At 37.0% G+C, this 14,536-nt stretch overlaps 1 protein-coding gene and 1 long non-coding RNA gene across 2 annotated transcripts in view; both read right to left on the reverse strand.

Moving 5' to 3' along the window:
* The window catches only part of LOC140155304 (uncharacterized), a 366,814-nt gene that overhangs the window by 269,181 nt on the left and 83,097 nt on the right, over window positions 1-14,536 (reverse strand). The gene's annotated exons all lie outside the window — the stretch shown is intronic.
* Window positions 1-14,536, reverse strand: part of LOC140155300 (low-density lipoprotein receptor-related protein 4-like) — a 75,711-nt gene that overhangs the window by 22,316 nt on the left and 38,859 nt on the right. The window contains exons 5-17 of the mRNA XM_072178075.1: window positions 13,426-13,542; window positions 12,689-12,814; window positions 11,692-11,808; window positions 10,964-11,080; window positions 10,329-10,451; window positions 8,774-8,917; window positions 8,271-8,394; window positions 7,332-7,564; window positions 5,522-5,678; window positions 4,545-4,762; window positions 3,983-4,159; window positions 2,779-2,901; window positions 1,293-1,501 (exon numbers count right to left, since the gene is read on the reverse strand). Of these exons, the coding sequence (XP_072034176.1) occupies window positions 1,293-1,501; window positions 2,779-2,901; window positions 3,983-4,159; window positions 4,545-4,762; window positions 5,522-5,678; window positions 7,332-7,564; window positions 8,271-8,394; window positions 8,774-8,917; window positions 10,329-10,451; window positions 10,964-11,080; window positions 11,692-11,808; window positions 12,689-12,814; window positions 13,426-13,542 (1,985 nt within the window). The remainder of the gene's footprint in view (window positions 1-1,292; window positions 1,502-2,778; window positions 2,902-3,982; window positions 4,160-4,544; window positions 4,763-5,521; window positions 5,679-7,331; window positions 7,565-8,270; window positions 8,395-8,773; window positions 8,918-10,328; window positions 10,452-10,963; window positions 11,081-11,691; window positions 11,809-12,688; window positions 12,815-13,425; window positions 13,543-14,536) is intronic.

A 14,536-nucleotide genomic window follows, 5' to 3' on the forward strand; every position in this document is an offset into this window, starting at 1 on the left:
GCTGGCCACTGGCACTTTGCACTATAGTCTGTCTCGTCTTAAGCTGAGACTAACGCCATGTTAGATTTCGTAGTGGCAGATTCAAATCACCCACGCTAACCTCATCCCGCGGGGCATATACACACATGTAGAATGGCGAATTATCCGTACGCTGGTGGCGCAACCGCGTCAACACACTGATTCCAGTCTACCACTACAAATCCAACATGGTGTTACTCTCAACTTTAGATGAGACATAGTGTACGTAGCTAGTATAGCTAATCAATGGGTATAATAATTTGTGAATCGAGCCAGTTCTAATGAAAGCATGGTAATAAAAACCCTTTACAACGCTTGCTACCATGCAGTCATGCACTATTCTGGGAAGTGACCTGCGTCATTCGTCTTATCCATGTCTGAGGACAAGAATGATGCTGCTGCATATCATGAGAGGGCATCTAGAATAGTGCATGTTGGGAGGGACAGAGAGAAATCTATACAAATTTTGCCATCAATTTCAGTATATAGTAAAAGCTAGGGATAAAGAAACTAGTTTGTGTCTGACGATCAACTCCCCGCAGCCTGTGGTTGGTTAGTACTGTGAAAAAGGAAGGTTGATTCATCTGGTGCCATCATTGGGGAAAAGGAATCGCAGAAAATGGTGAACAATGTCAGTACTTTTACAAGGCAAAAATCAACTTTTCTAGGCATTGTTGACATGGTGTCTGTCTTCAGGAAAGAAAGTTTCCTATTAATAAGACTTTTTCCATGTTTGTAAGCGAAAAACTAATCATAAAACACGCTGTGATCCTCTGCGTTCAGATATTTCAATCAATAAAAAGCCTTAAGACACCTGTGCCTGAACCATTTTGCCACAGTAGTTTTATGATAGTCAACTCAAATCAAATATATATTAAGACTTAGCCTTTGTTCTTTTCCCAACATCCTATAGTCTGCCTCGTCTCAAGTTGAGAGTAACTCAATGTTAGATTTCACACTGGCAGATTCGAATCGCGCACGCTAACTTAATCCCACAGGGCATATACATATACGTAGAAGATCGACTTGTTCCTATGCTGGTGCGGCAAAAGCGTAAACGCACTGATTAGAATCTACTACTACAATATCCAACATTGGCATTTCTCTCAACTTGAGACGATACACAATCTAGGCCTAGATCTTGGGTGAGAAACAATATCAATGCCCCTATCTTTGATGTAGAGGAACAATGTAACTTATAATGCCAGCATTATTCCATTAATGCCAGCTATTATTCAATTATTCCATTAGGAAATTGAAATGAGAAAACTCACTTCCTGTTCTGATCCATCCCACTTGGCTCTGCTGATTGTATCCATCACTGTATCAGTCCAGAAGATATGGTCTGCATTGCTGTCCCAGTCTAATGCTACTGCATCTTTCAGATCAGTAAGAGGAATGACCATATCTGTCATGTCTGGAGTATCAAATGAGATGCGACGAATATCGGTGCCTTTGGTGAAGACTAGGAAATTGTCAATTGCTGGTGGCAAAAAAAAAAGACACATAACAACACAATTTTAAAATTATGTAACATGTCATATATTTTGGATTTTTAAACTTCTTCAGTCACAGGGGAATCAATGCCAGTCAGCTGGTTGTCATTTAAAGGTGTGATTCTGGGAGGGAGTTTTCAGGCAAGGTACACAGACTCATAATTAGGCAAAATTAATTTCAAACAAACTTATTTTTATAAAGTCATCTTCTCATACATTTCTGATTAAGATGCATGGTGCCTATACATCTATACAAATCACACACAAAGGAAAGAGGAAGATATCACTAAATTTACTAAAATTGATATTTGTGTTTTGTAAATACTTCCATTATATCCCTCTATATTCATTTTATATTTACTATACAGTAGATATAAAACTATCACATATCAGTACTTATGTGATACAATCTGGTCCATGGAGCCAAAGGCGGCAAATTTGAAATTGAGATAAGTACATAAACAATAAAATACATAAGAAAATAGCCGTCAACAAACTTCATAACTTTAGAACCAGACCTTTGATGTTTACAGTATATAATAGCATATGTTTATAAATGTAATAACTATAATAACTCAATTTTTAAAAATGCCTCCTTTGTCCTCCATGGACCAGATCGTGTTACATGTAGAAATTTATGAACATATTGTGTCATGAAGAAACAAGTCTTAAAAAAATTTCACCAGTTGGTTAAGTCTATATAAAAAATCAACAGGCCTAGTACCCCTTAAAATTTCAGTTGCCCAACCTTTGTTCAATAATTTACTTGTTCAATAATTCACATATCTACAAGCTTGTTGGGCTGACAACAAAATGTTTATAGGTTGGGCTGACATATCAGCGTTTTTGGTAGCTTGACGTAATAATATGGTTCTCCCGGAATATCGGGTGGCCAATTTTACTAATCCTGTGAGGGAAACTTCTGAATCACCTGACAGAACTAGATTTAAAATTGACTGTTAAGATTATTTTCCATGTGTGTTTTTTCACAGATTTATGGTTAGGCCTAAAAAAATTGTTTGATCGGCGTAACATAAAAAAAATTAGGGTAGGTGGGTCGGCCTTTTTAAAAAAACAATGTTTTACACACATTTTAAGCTGTAAATCGCAAATGATAAAGGCTTTGGAACTTTTTTTTTTAATTTAAAAAAAAATAAGAAAAAAGTCAAAGGTGGGCCTATTTTTAGGGTCGGTCGGGTTACGCCAATCAAACAATTTTTTTAGGCCTTACTAAAAAATAAATATGATATTGTTTTATACATACTTTGTGCACATGTTGTTTGATTGACTTTTCTGTATCCTGTAGGGCAAGCACACGTGTAGGCATCAATGTTGAGTAGACACAGGTGGCTACATCCTCCATTGTTATCACCGCACCTATTCACAACTGTATGCAATCAAACAAAAACACATATGTCAATTCACAATCACACTAATATGCAGTACATGTAATAAGATTTTTTAACTCTTCAGAGAATGTGTCCGAGACAGAATAAAACAAAAACATGTGGTTCAATTCACTATGACACTATAATGCAGTAAATAAGATTTTTTTGTTAGAAAAAGAAAAACAACCTAAAAATGTTAGGTCTTTTGGGGGAAAAATGTATATCTTCAAATGAAATATCAAGATTTTCAAATGATGGACAGCTTTTCGTCCCAGCTACATACACGTTAAGTACATATCATTAGATTTATAAATTTTACCAAAAATATCATGTTTTAATAATTTGCCATAACATTTGAATTATATCGCAAGTTTCAAAAAATCTAAATTATTTGATATCAGAAAGATATTCCCCGTATTCCGAATGTAATTTGGTGTGTCTGATGTGCTCCCAGGTTCCATACAAAAATACTGTGCAAACATTGCTATCCGAGCACTTAACTTCTATATTTTTCTGATATGTGCAAACATGAAGGTTGAGAATTCAGATATGGTTCACCAATCATGGTTCATCCTCAAAATGAACTGTGACAGTGTTACACCTGAATGCAAGAAACAAGGGTGTTATTATACATGTAGTAACTTTGGGCAAGCAGAGCATATAAATAAAAATCGCAGTGACTTATAGTGTGCTACGGACAGGCACAATGCTTGAACGTTGATCCACAAGCCTCATCAGCTCACTTTACAGGTTGTCGCTGATCACTACAGTCCCATATCATTCCATAAACCATTTAACAACAACTGAGAGACTTTGCAGCTTCAAGAGTGCACACCCTAGACATTTCACAATGGACCATTGCAACCAGGATCAGCTCCCCGAGTTTCATACAGGTTACATCGAGACAATTAGCAGTAAGTTCCTTGTCCAGGGGAGTTTCAAGCTAACTCAATTTAGAGAGCGTACTAAACCACCGCAAGGGTTCAAACCCACAACGTCTCGCACCATAGTCGAATGCCTTATCGATTGAGCTAACTTGACTGCTATATTCAAGTTTGGTGAGATTTATCTAATACATACCATTGGGTTGCCTCTGAGGGTGGAATGAGTGAATATCCATAGGAAAATGAAGTTGACTTTGGATGGTTTCCAAGTTATTCCCTGTAAACTTATTTGCCATGCTGATGCTCTTTGTATGCCAGTCTGTCCAGTAGATGGAATCCTCAAACACGGTTATGGCAAATGGGTGCGGAAGACCTGATGAAAAAAAATGGATGAAAATTTGTGACTTGCAACATCAAGAACTTCACATTTTGGCATGTTTGGAATAAGCTTAAAATAAATGAACCATGCATATGGCAAATATGAAAGCGATTTAATACAATTGACTTTTTCGGTAAATCCCAGAATAATGTAACACAATTTATTGCAAATTGAGTAAAAGTATATAACTGAAGGCTATAAATGAAAACAAACGTTTTACCTGTGATTTTAGAAAATGGAACTAATAATCTAGATTCTCAATCTAATTTACTTGCTTGTCCTTTGACATAGATCCCATGTCAGTTACATTTCTGTTATCTCATATAGCTGCATAAAAGCTTTGCATGACTGAAGACAATGCATAGTATTTGAAGCTTACCTTGGCTTATGACTGCCTTACGCCTTGACCCATCCAAGTTGGCACTTTCTATGATATGATGTTTAGCATCCACCCAATACAGCTTGTTATTTGTATAATCTAGGGTCAAACCATTAGGCCAGTACAGACGAGTATCGGCGATGACTTGCCGCCTTTTCCCATCCATGGCAGCGCTCTCAATCTTGGGTGTGCTGCCCCAGTCAGTCCAGTACATGGTTCTGTACAAAATAAAGTAATGAAAGTTTCTTTTATTATACTTGTACTACTAAGTTACATAATTAATACAGAGACACATTTTGTGTGTGTAGTAAAAACACCATTGAGGAATGATACAACTTACTAAATAAAGCTGTATAATCCTTTAATAGTAGATTTCTGTGCTAGGCTTATTCTGTGCAGTTTCTCACAAAGGATCACCAAAACTTTTGAAGCTTAAAATGCACTGTACAGGTGCTATTTCTGCTTTTACCACAATATTTGGAGGCTTTTCATCCCTTAGCACAGAATCAGAGGAGAACCGGGACTCGACCGCTATCTTGATACAGGCATGGAGCAAAAATTGGGGGTATTCGGTTTCCATCAGAATGCCCTTGAGGCAATCATGCAAGAGCGACATGGATGATGGATGCATTTGAGAGATGCACTTGATGCAACCTGCATGTGATACCAAGACGCTAAACATGACATGTAAAATTGTTTTCGTTTGTCTCCACGCACCGTCGGCAAGGACCCAAATACCTCCATTTATCTACCCATAGCTGACGGCGCGATTGAACATGGCGGTGTAGGGAGTCCCGGTCCTCCTTCTCAAATTCTGTATCCCTTAGCAGCCAATGGTTCATGAAAAGATTCAAGAAAATGTTTAATTTCCTATTGGCGTACATGGTCTGATTTGTCATCAACCCAGATTTTCAGATTATCATATTATTTTCATACCATACTGGATATGTCTCTGCTCAGGAATAACATGTACTCACCCTTTGCTAGGATGTACCACTAAAGCCCTTGGTCTTTCCAGGTTTTTCCAAATAAGCACTGAACGCATACTGCCATCCAGATTAGCTACTTCTATCCTCGATGTACCTGAGTCTGTCCAATATAATTTATGAGTAACCCAGTCCACAGCAAGCCCACCTGAAAACAAAAATGGATCTCATGAAAACAACTCTTATCATGATCATTTGTTCCGAGTCTTACATGCAAACATAAAACCACAATATAATATACATTCACTTGTTTTGTATGTCAGTAGTATTACACATTATGGTAACTGTTGTGCAAATTAGATTGCATTCACTGCTTATAGTACAAAGCTTATTAAGAGTATTTAAAAGAGTTCATGAAGGTAAATGCAAGTCCATGAAGGAAATTAGAAGTAAGTAAAATGAAAAAGAAGGAATATTATTTTACAGTGTTGAAGCTTTCCCAAGAAAAACAGACAAACACACAAACTTTACTCCTGTTAAGGTAGGCAACAACAATTGACCTCACAAAAATGCAGTGACAACTTGTGTTACACTCTATACTAATAAGGATGTAAATCTTAACCATGATGATATCTTTGATTGGTGCATTATACTGAAGTGATTGCTTGTGACCTATACAATTAAGCACAAAAGTAATTGCCATATATATCTCTCTAATTGGTACTTAGATGTCTGTTTGTTACCTATGATTTATTAGTTGAATAGTTGACTTTTCCACTTAACCATTGTGACCATGACTCACAAACAGTTAAAGCAAAATATCTATGTGTATGGGAGATTTATGTCTGAGCTTTTAAATTGAATGCACTTTCTTTGAAATTTCTATCTTGATATTTACAGGCCAAAATACACAAAGCGATTTCAACTGCAAGGTTCACTAATCAGTGGCTGATTTATGTTCCAACTGACTGACAGACATAACAACACATTCGTGTGCACTACTCATTCACAATACAATACTTAACATAGGATTGCAAGGTGTGATCTCCAAAAGTAGAGCATATCTCTTACTTTTTGCATGGTGCTCAGAGTACCAATTTCACCTTGCAATTTCAAAATACACAGAGAAATTCTGTTACAAGGTGCTCTGAGGTGGTCTACAGCAAGAAATTGTACTGAAAATTGCCTTGTGTAATGTTACTTTGTATTCTATTTTGTCCTTATCATTTAAAGGAAGACTCCGGCAATCACAACATTATGCCTTTATATTAGAAAAATAATTATCAAGCATGAATCATGTAGTTTTATCTAAAACAAACTCATATTGACCATAAAAACATATAAAACAGCCGTCTCTCACCACGCGATATTCAAATTTCCCAGGCACCAAAATTGCTTGTGGCAATGACGTCCCAGTAACACAATGAAGGCTGATGACAATTGATCACAAATAACCATGACGTCATTGCCACAGGCAATTTTGGTGCAGGCATTTTGAATATTGCGTGTTGAGAGCTGGCTGATTATATTTTTATTGTCAATATGAGTTTGTTTAAAAAAAAACACATGTGATTTCTGCTTGATAATTGTTTTTCTAACAGATAAAGCATAATCTTGTGATTGTCAGAGTGTTCCTTTAAATTGGTCATATATCACATTGCAGGACCAATTTGCTTGCTTAAACACAGTCCCTTTAGATGTCAAATTTGTTTTTCCCATAAGTCAACCAATCAATATAAATCCCACTTCTCCATGGAATAATCAATTGTCATCATTTCTTCTTTCCTTAAACCAAAATCCAAATCACAGTCAATAAATACCCATTCAATTTGGTAGCAACATTTGACACCCACAAACTCACCAGGACTTTCTAGACCAGTGTTAACGACATCCAAGACAGCAGACTCATTGAGATGCACTCTCTTGATAATGTCCAGTGTCACGTCTGACCAGAAGACAAGCTGCTCACCAATATGGTAATCTAAAGCAATGGCATTCTCTAAATCCTTCAGAATTGCGGAGTTTTTAGGATGTGTTGGCTCAATACGTCGAATGTCAATCCGATTAGCAAATAAAAGATATGGTTCTGGACCTAAAAACAAAGAAATAAACAAAAAGTTGCAGTCAGGTTGTTTATTGTTAACAGAAACATTTCAATTTTACCAGTGAAAGCTTCCCACACAATCTGATGGGGAATGTTTTTTATTTTTTTAAATTTAGAAAATACAAATTCATGTTACATGTGCAGTATTGTATCAAAATTGGCTATTCATGAGCCGAGGTCGCATCAATATACGGAAACAATGTGATGCAATCAAGCAAAGAGCTTTATTTTGATGAAAATCCCATCATAATTACACTTGCAATTCCAGAGATATGGTCATTTCAGGGTGCTCAGAACAGTAAAATACAAAGGAAGTTGAATACTATTACTGGCTAATCTCAAAATTTATATTCCTGACATCTGACTCATGTTGCTTGATCACATCACATATGTGGGGTTGTTTTTATACAACAATTTTGGGAGGTTTATTCAAAATTATGTTCTGCATTATGCGTAGAGCTAATATTAATATTTCAAAACCAATTTTAACAGTGAATAAATATTAAAAAGACACTGAAACATTTTGGCAATCAAAAAAACCTTTCAGCCGTAGCTTATTTAATTGTTATTAAAACTCAAGATTTTTTATTTATGTAACTTTGTTGGCAAAGTGTCATTTCCAAATCTAAACCACTATGATGAGGGCCAAAAAAATCTCAATAATTTGACGAAAGAGGTGACCTATAAGCTTACCTTTTTGCTTTGCAAGTCAGACCATCAGGTCTCAATAGATAGCCCTCTACACATGAGCACTTGAAAGAGCCTGGTGTATTCCTACAATCTTGACTACATATACCTTCCACCTGACATTCATCAATATCTACAGTAACAGAACAAAACAAAGAATTATATAAGCATAATTTCAGGTTATACCTATATATAGTTTCATGAAGCATAATAACATAACAATATCAAGCACAAGCAAGTTATCACTGATTACCCAACAATGAGCACAGCCAGTGCCATCATCAGTAAATATCTTCTCACAGATGTTTCAACTTGAACATGAACATCGAACTCCTGGTTCAAGATCTATTCATACCGGGCAACTCATGCCATAGTTCAAACCCATCATTACATGAACATCTAACTCCTGGTTCAGGATCTATACATACCTAGGCAACTAGTGCCATTAGCTTGTAGTTGATACCCATCATTACATGAATATTAAACTCTTGGTTCAGGATCTATATACATACCTAGGCAACTAGTGCCATTAGCTTGTAGTTGATACCCATTATTACATGAACATCTAACTCCTGGCTCAGGATTAAGATCTTCACATATCTGATCACATCCTCCATTTTCTTCTTCACAACTTTCAACAAGAGGATCATAAATATCTACAAAGAAAAAAAGATACCACAAAATTAATCAATTGCCGACTTTTGTTTTCAACGCCCAGCCTATTTGCAGTTTAGCTCTCTTCACACGGGTGTCGACTGCAGACGACATGTTTAAAAAAAATTCAAAAATTTCAGAAATATAAATTTTCATGACCATATTTGGAATGAGCATGAAAAATGCATTATAATGAGTGCAGACAATCCTAGTATTGGTTCAGTAGTTCTTAAGATAGCTCTTGATATTATGAGAAATTATTTCAAAACTTAAAACTTTTTCCGTTGAAACAAAGGACTAGCACGCAGAGCATTAGGCTCATCTGACAGGTGGAACATCAAACATCTACCGTTTATTTCACTTCAAGAGGGTGATGTCATTGCATGCACCAGTACACGTAGTGTAAAATCACGCTTATTGACTCAACAAAGATCTGGCATGTTTACATGATCAAAGGCGATACATCTGTTCATGCGAAGTAACTTGGACAAAATACTGATGTCACTCTTCCAAATCATCTATAGCACGTTACTTTTTGATTATCTGCCTTGCCTAGTCCAGTAAATCCAAATATATAACTTTCTACATCATATGCAATGTCATTATCTAAGCTTCCTTTAATTGTGAGTGATATACTTTATTTTCAGTATCATGAACGATGTCTGCTGACCTGCCAACCTACCAAAGTCAGAAAGAGGGACATTGAGGCCAAAACCTTGTTCAAGTACATAAACCAGGAACAGAGATCAAAGAGTCGAGATGTGTGATACTTTCAGCATTCAGGGAATGGTTTGCAGGCCTTAATATATCATAATAGACTGAAGATAATGCTACAGCAAAATTATAAAGTGAAATTTGTACAATTTTCTGCTGTTCTTACATTTAAATTTGCCATCACTGAAATTTTCAGAAAGAAGGACTGTCCCTCTTTTTCATTTTGGAAAACCCCAAAAGAGGGACAGTGAAACACCCATGGATACCTGGCACTCCTTTGCATGCAAGGGTTCCTGGGGTACTAAGCAACTTCTTTGTTCATCTTCTCGCCCTTTTTTGTTACTTCTTGCATTTCCGATAGCAAAAAACCCTTGGAGGGTTAGGGTTAATCATCATCATCATTCCGCAGGCGACTACAGCTTTCTCCAACTAATGCGATCTTGGGCAAGCGAAACAATTTTGTTTGGCTGCAACATCCCTTCAGTATCTCCCAGGAGGTGCTGGACATACTGTAAGTACAGTGTGCGTGGCCGTCCCGGTTTCCTCTTCCCATGTGGTGGAATATAAAGCGCATATTCTTTCACAGGCTCGCCATCTTCAAGACGCAGTATATGGCCGAGAAATTTGAGTTGATGAATCTTGACTATGGGTTAATAAAGAACAATGGTGTGAAACAATATAAGATTAAATCAAACTTACTGCATTCATTTTTTGGTAATTCATCACTGCCATCTCCGCAGTCGTCCTGGCTATTGCATACTTTTTGTACTCCTATACATAGAGAGTTGGCACATTGAAACTGATTGGCCGAGCAATTTTTCTCTGAAAATGAAAAGCAAGATGATAACTATGATATGTTGGTACAAACTGATTTGCTGATTAATTCCATTCTAAAAACAATTCAGCCCTCAAATTAAGAACAAGGCAACTAGGCAATTAATTACATGCTTTTGAATGGCCTGAAAACAGACAGAAATGTAGGGCACCAAGAAAACAATAGGGCACCTAGGCAACACTAGTGCACATAGGCAAGAATAGGGCACCTAGGCAACACTAGTGCACATAGGCAAGACTAGGACACCTAGGCAACAAAAGGGCACCTTTGTTATTTTGAGGCCTGTACTGCATAATATCCCATAAAGTCTTTTCACTAATGTGGAAGTTGGTATTATAAAGTGTTTATTCTGAGGTAGCTCATTAATATAGGTTTATACTGTGACTATCAACATGATTAATAGCCTTGTCAATATTCAATGTAAGTTTTGTTTCTCATCAGATAAGACAATACCAACTTATAGAGGACCTAGAACAGATCCCAGTGGGATTCCACTCACCACAGCCTTTCTCATCACTGTGATCAGTGCAGTCATTTTCACCATCACATCTCCATTCTCTACTAATACATCTCCCCGAGGCACATTGGAATTGGGTTACCAAACACATTTTGTCCGCTGCAAAAACAAAGTGACATGGCAACTATGTTAACAAATGTGGCTTTGGCAACGAAAAAAAAACCCTGTTTCATGGCTAAAATAGCCTGTAATATCACCGAAAAATCTGGAAAAAATTTGATGATTTTTCGCAAGGATATTTTGAAAATGTTCTGAATTTTTTATTAAATGTTCAGTCCAGATCAATAAATTTGGTCAAATAGCTGACTTTACATGATTTTAGCAAAATGATAAAATTATGAAAAAAAAGAAATGCAAAATCTGGATCGGTCGGTCAGTAAAACATGGTGGGTTTTTTTCCATCGCCTTAGTGGTATTATTCAATTTCTGAAGATGTACATGTTTGGTATATGACCAAATGCTGTCTGTACTACTACTTTATCTGTTCCAGGTTCTGTGACACCTCATTAACTTAATAAAATCAACCCCTCCGGCACGAGGTGTCAATATATCTGGGACAGCAAATAGTTAATGATAACAAGATTGACCATAAAATGTTACCGCATTGTAGATAATTATAAAAATCAAGTCACGGCACGATAGAAAGCGTCATCAGTGTCTGCCTGTTGCTGATAACATCACAGGACCAAGACCAATTCCTAATAACTTACGACAATCAACTTCATCTGTGCTGTCTTCACAGTCGTATTCCCCATCACATTGCCATCCTATATCAATACATGTGTAGTCACCACACTGGAATTCATCATCTCTGCAAGTTTCCTTGGCTGTTAATAATAAAAAAAATATGAGTACAGAATTCAAATCTTATACAAGTCGCTCAATGAATGCCAGCTACTGAAAATTCACCTTTTCAGTACTTCCCATAAGCCTTTGCATTTGGACATAATGATGTTGTCATGCCGATAGGCACATGCCAAAGATGTGCGCACCGACATGGCGTATGTAGGGTCCAAATGCAAAGGCTCATGGGATGTAATGAAAAGGTGAATCTAGTAACCATCAAATGGCATGATATACTTTACTAAATGTTTTTGCTGGTCCCACACCATGGTACTTTACAGGTAGCCCCAACTGATAACAATAATTTCTAATTAATATGCAGGGATGTAAATGGGCAACAGGTATTAAACATTTAGGGGTGTGTCTGGGGAATAGGCTGCAGGGTATCACCCCAATCCTAAAAAAGTTTTCCATTTACATTCCTGAATATGGATGGCAACAATTTTCTAAAGAAAAGATCTGGTCAGAATTGAATGTAAGGTATTTGTGTGCATGTTGATTATATAAAAGCATCATGAACATCAAAGGGTGGAATAAATGAATCAACAAGTACTGCCAGGGACATAGCCAGCATTTTACTGTGCAAAGTCAAAGTCAAATTGTCGTCCCCATTTGTCAATTTTTTGTGCCATTATGGGGAGGGGAAAGCCAAATTTTCATCCCTATTTCTCAATTTTTTGTCCCATTTTAGTCATTTTAATGACACTTTAATCTTTGTCGTCCCCATTTTATCCTTGAAAAAATGTCGGGGGGCTCCCCCACTGAGTAGGGCATGATGAACAAGTGTATTACATAACCACCAGAAGTGTAGTCCCCAGTAAACATACTTTTAAGACGCTTTTCATTTGTCTAACCACAGCTTACCACAAAAGTCTTCATCACTCGTATCCTTGGGGCAGTCAGGTTCACCATCGCATACGTAGTGTAATAATATGCAGTTACCCATTGTGCATTGGTACTGGCCATGTAGGCACACAGTTGGTACATGAGCTGTATCAAAACAAAATGAAATTATATGATATTATATTTGTTATGCAATATCTCTAACCCTGAAACCCTCCTGAAGGACAATTTAACCAACCATATCCAGACCTGTTTAATACAAATTGCTATGTTACCTTGCAGAATGATCTTCTAAAGGAAACATGTCTTTAATATCACAGCACCTAATTTTCATGCTCTGAAGCAGTGTAAAATGTCATGACTTGTTTTTCAATGGGTGAAAGGGCCTCTTCTTCCATAACTTCCTTACATGCTTATTTTGTCCAATCCAAAAAGTAGGGAATTATCAAGTTTATATATCCCTGTTTCTGTGTCCGGTTTTGTACGCAGCAAGCTTTTTCCATCAGAGTCATTGCATTCAAGCAAGCCCCTCCTTTCTCACCTTTAGATGTGTCTACTAACGACAACATATTTCATTTGAGCCATCTTTAGTCTCTTACTTTTGTTTAACCCCTGGACACTACTGGGCATCTAACAGCATTTCTGATTGGTTGATAACTGGAAATGCTCATTTCAATTGCCAATTATGACTAGGCTTTTAAACTATTTATGGTCAAACTTGCATAATTTGCAGATGATATTATTAATATCCTACTTACAACAGTCGATTTCATCGGAGCCATCTTGACAGTCCCTATCACCATCGCATTTCCATTCCATAGGCAAGCATGCACCTCCTCCATCACAAGTAAACTCCGCTGGTGTACATGTCGTGTCTGATGGAAAACACAAAGAAATACAATAACTCATCAAACAAATATTTTGTTCAAGATGTCGGCAAAACTAAAAAGCTGCATTTGCTTTTTCTATTACAATGTTATTGAAACAGTTCATCAACTTCAAGTTACACATCTAGTCCCTCGCACTTCATTTGCGGGTGAATTCTCGGCCTTAAACTTGAAAAATGTTTCACATCTCATTTTGCGAAGTTTTCAGGCAAACAAAAATACATTTCTATCAAGCTCATAATCTTTTTGCCTGTGTAAAACAGTACCCTTTTTCTGCTAAAATGCAAAAGATGTTCTAAAGATGAATTTCTTTTCTTCTCTACCAGCTCTGCCAGCTTTAATAACCATCATTTCTTGTTTTTAACTAAATGTGTGTTTTGACAACCGATTTGATAACCGAGCAGGTTTTTTTGTTTCATAACACCTGAAAAAAATTCTGAAGCCTATAAATTACCTGCAAACACCCCATGGATCACAGGATTATACAGTACTTCACATTTTGAGTTACTGCAGGCAGCTTGACAGTGGTGGCACCAGAATTTTTTTCCGGGGGAGGGGGGGGGCAAAGTGAATGAAACGAACTTAAGGCAGCATAAGAACCCTACGTCACATGCTTTTAGCTGGTTTAGGTATACAATTTATTCCATGCAAGCAAATAACCTGGGGTTAATATGCCAAATAAGGACTGAATCTTGCACTGCCTTTAGTAATGTAGCCCCGGGAATGTAGACATGTTCAAAGTGAATTTTAGGGGTGTCAAAAACCATTACATTTCCATGACAGTTTTTTTTGTTTTTATTAGGGCAACTGGGAAGGGTGTAAGTTCTCTGTCTTGGGGCATCCCCGATACCCCTGTGGGACAACAACTGTAGATTGATAAACAGTTCTGCTAATGGAGAAGAACAAAACAATATTTTCATGTTTTATTGATTACTGCACCAAACTGCCTCTGCTAGTGCTATAGTGCTCTACCACATTGCAC

Source organism: Amphiura filiformis, chromosome 6 (assembly GCF_039555335.1).
Source record: "Amphiura filiformis chromosome 6, Afil_fr2py, whole genome shotgun sequence".
NCBI classification, from domain to species: domain Eukaryota; kingdom Metazoa; phylum Echinodermata; class Ophiuroidea; order Amphilepidida; family Amphiuridae; genus Amphiura; species Amphiura filiformis.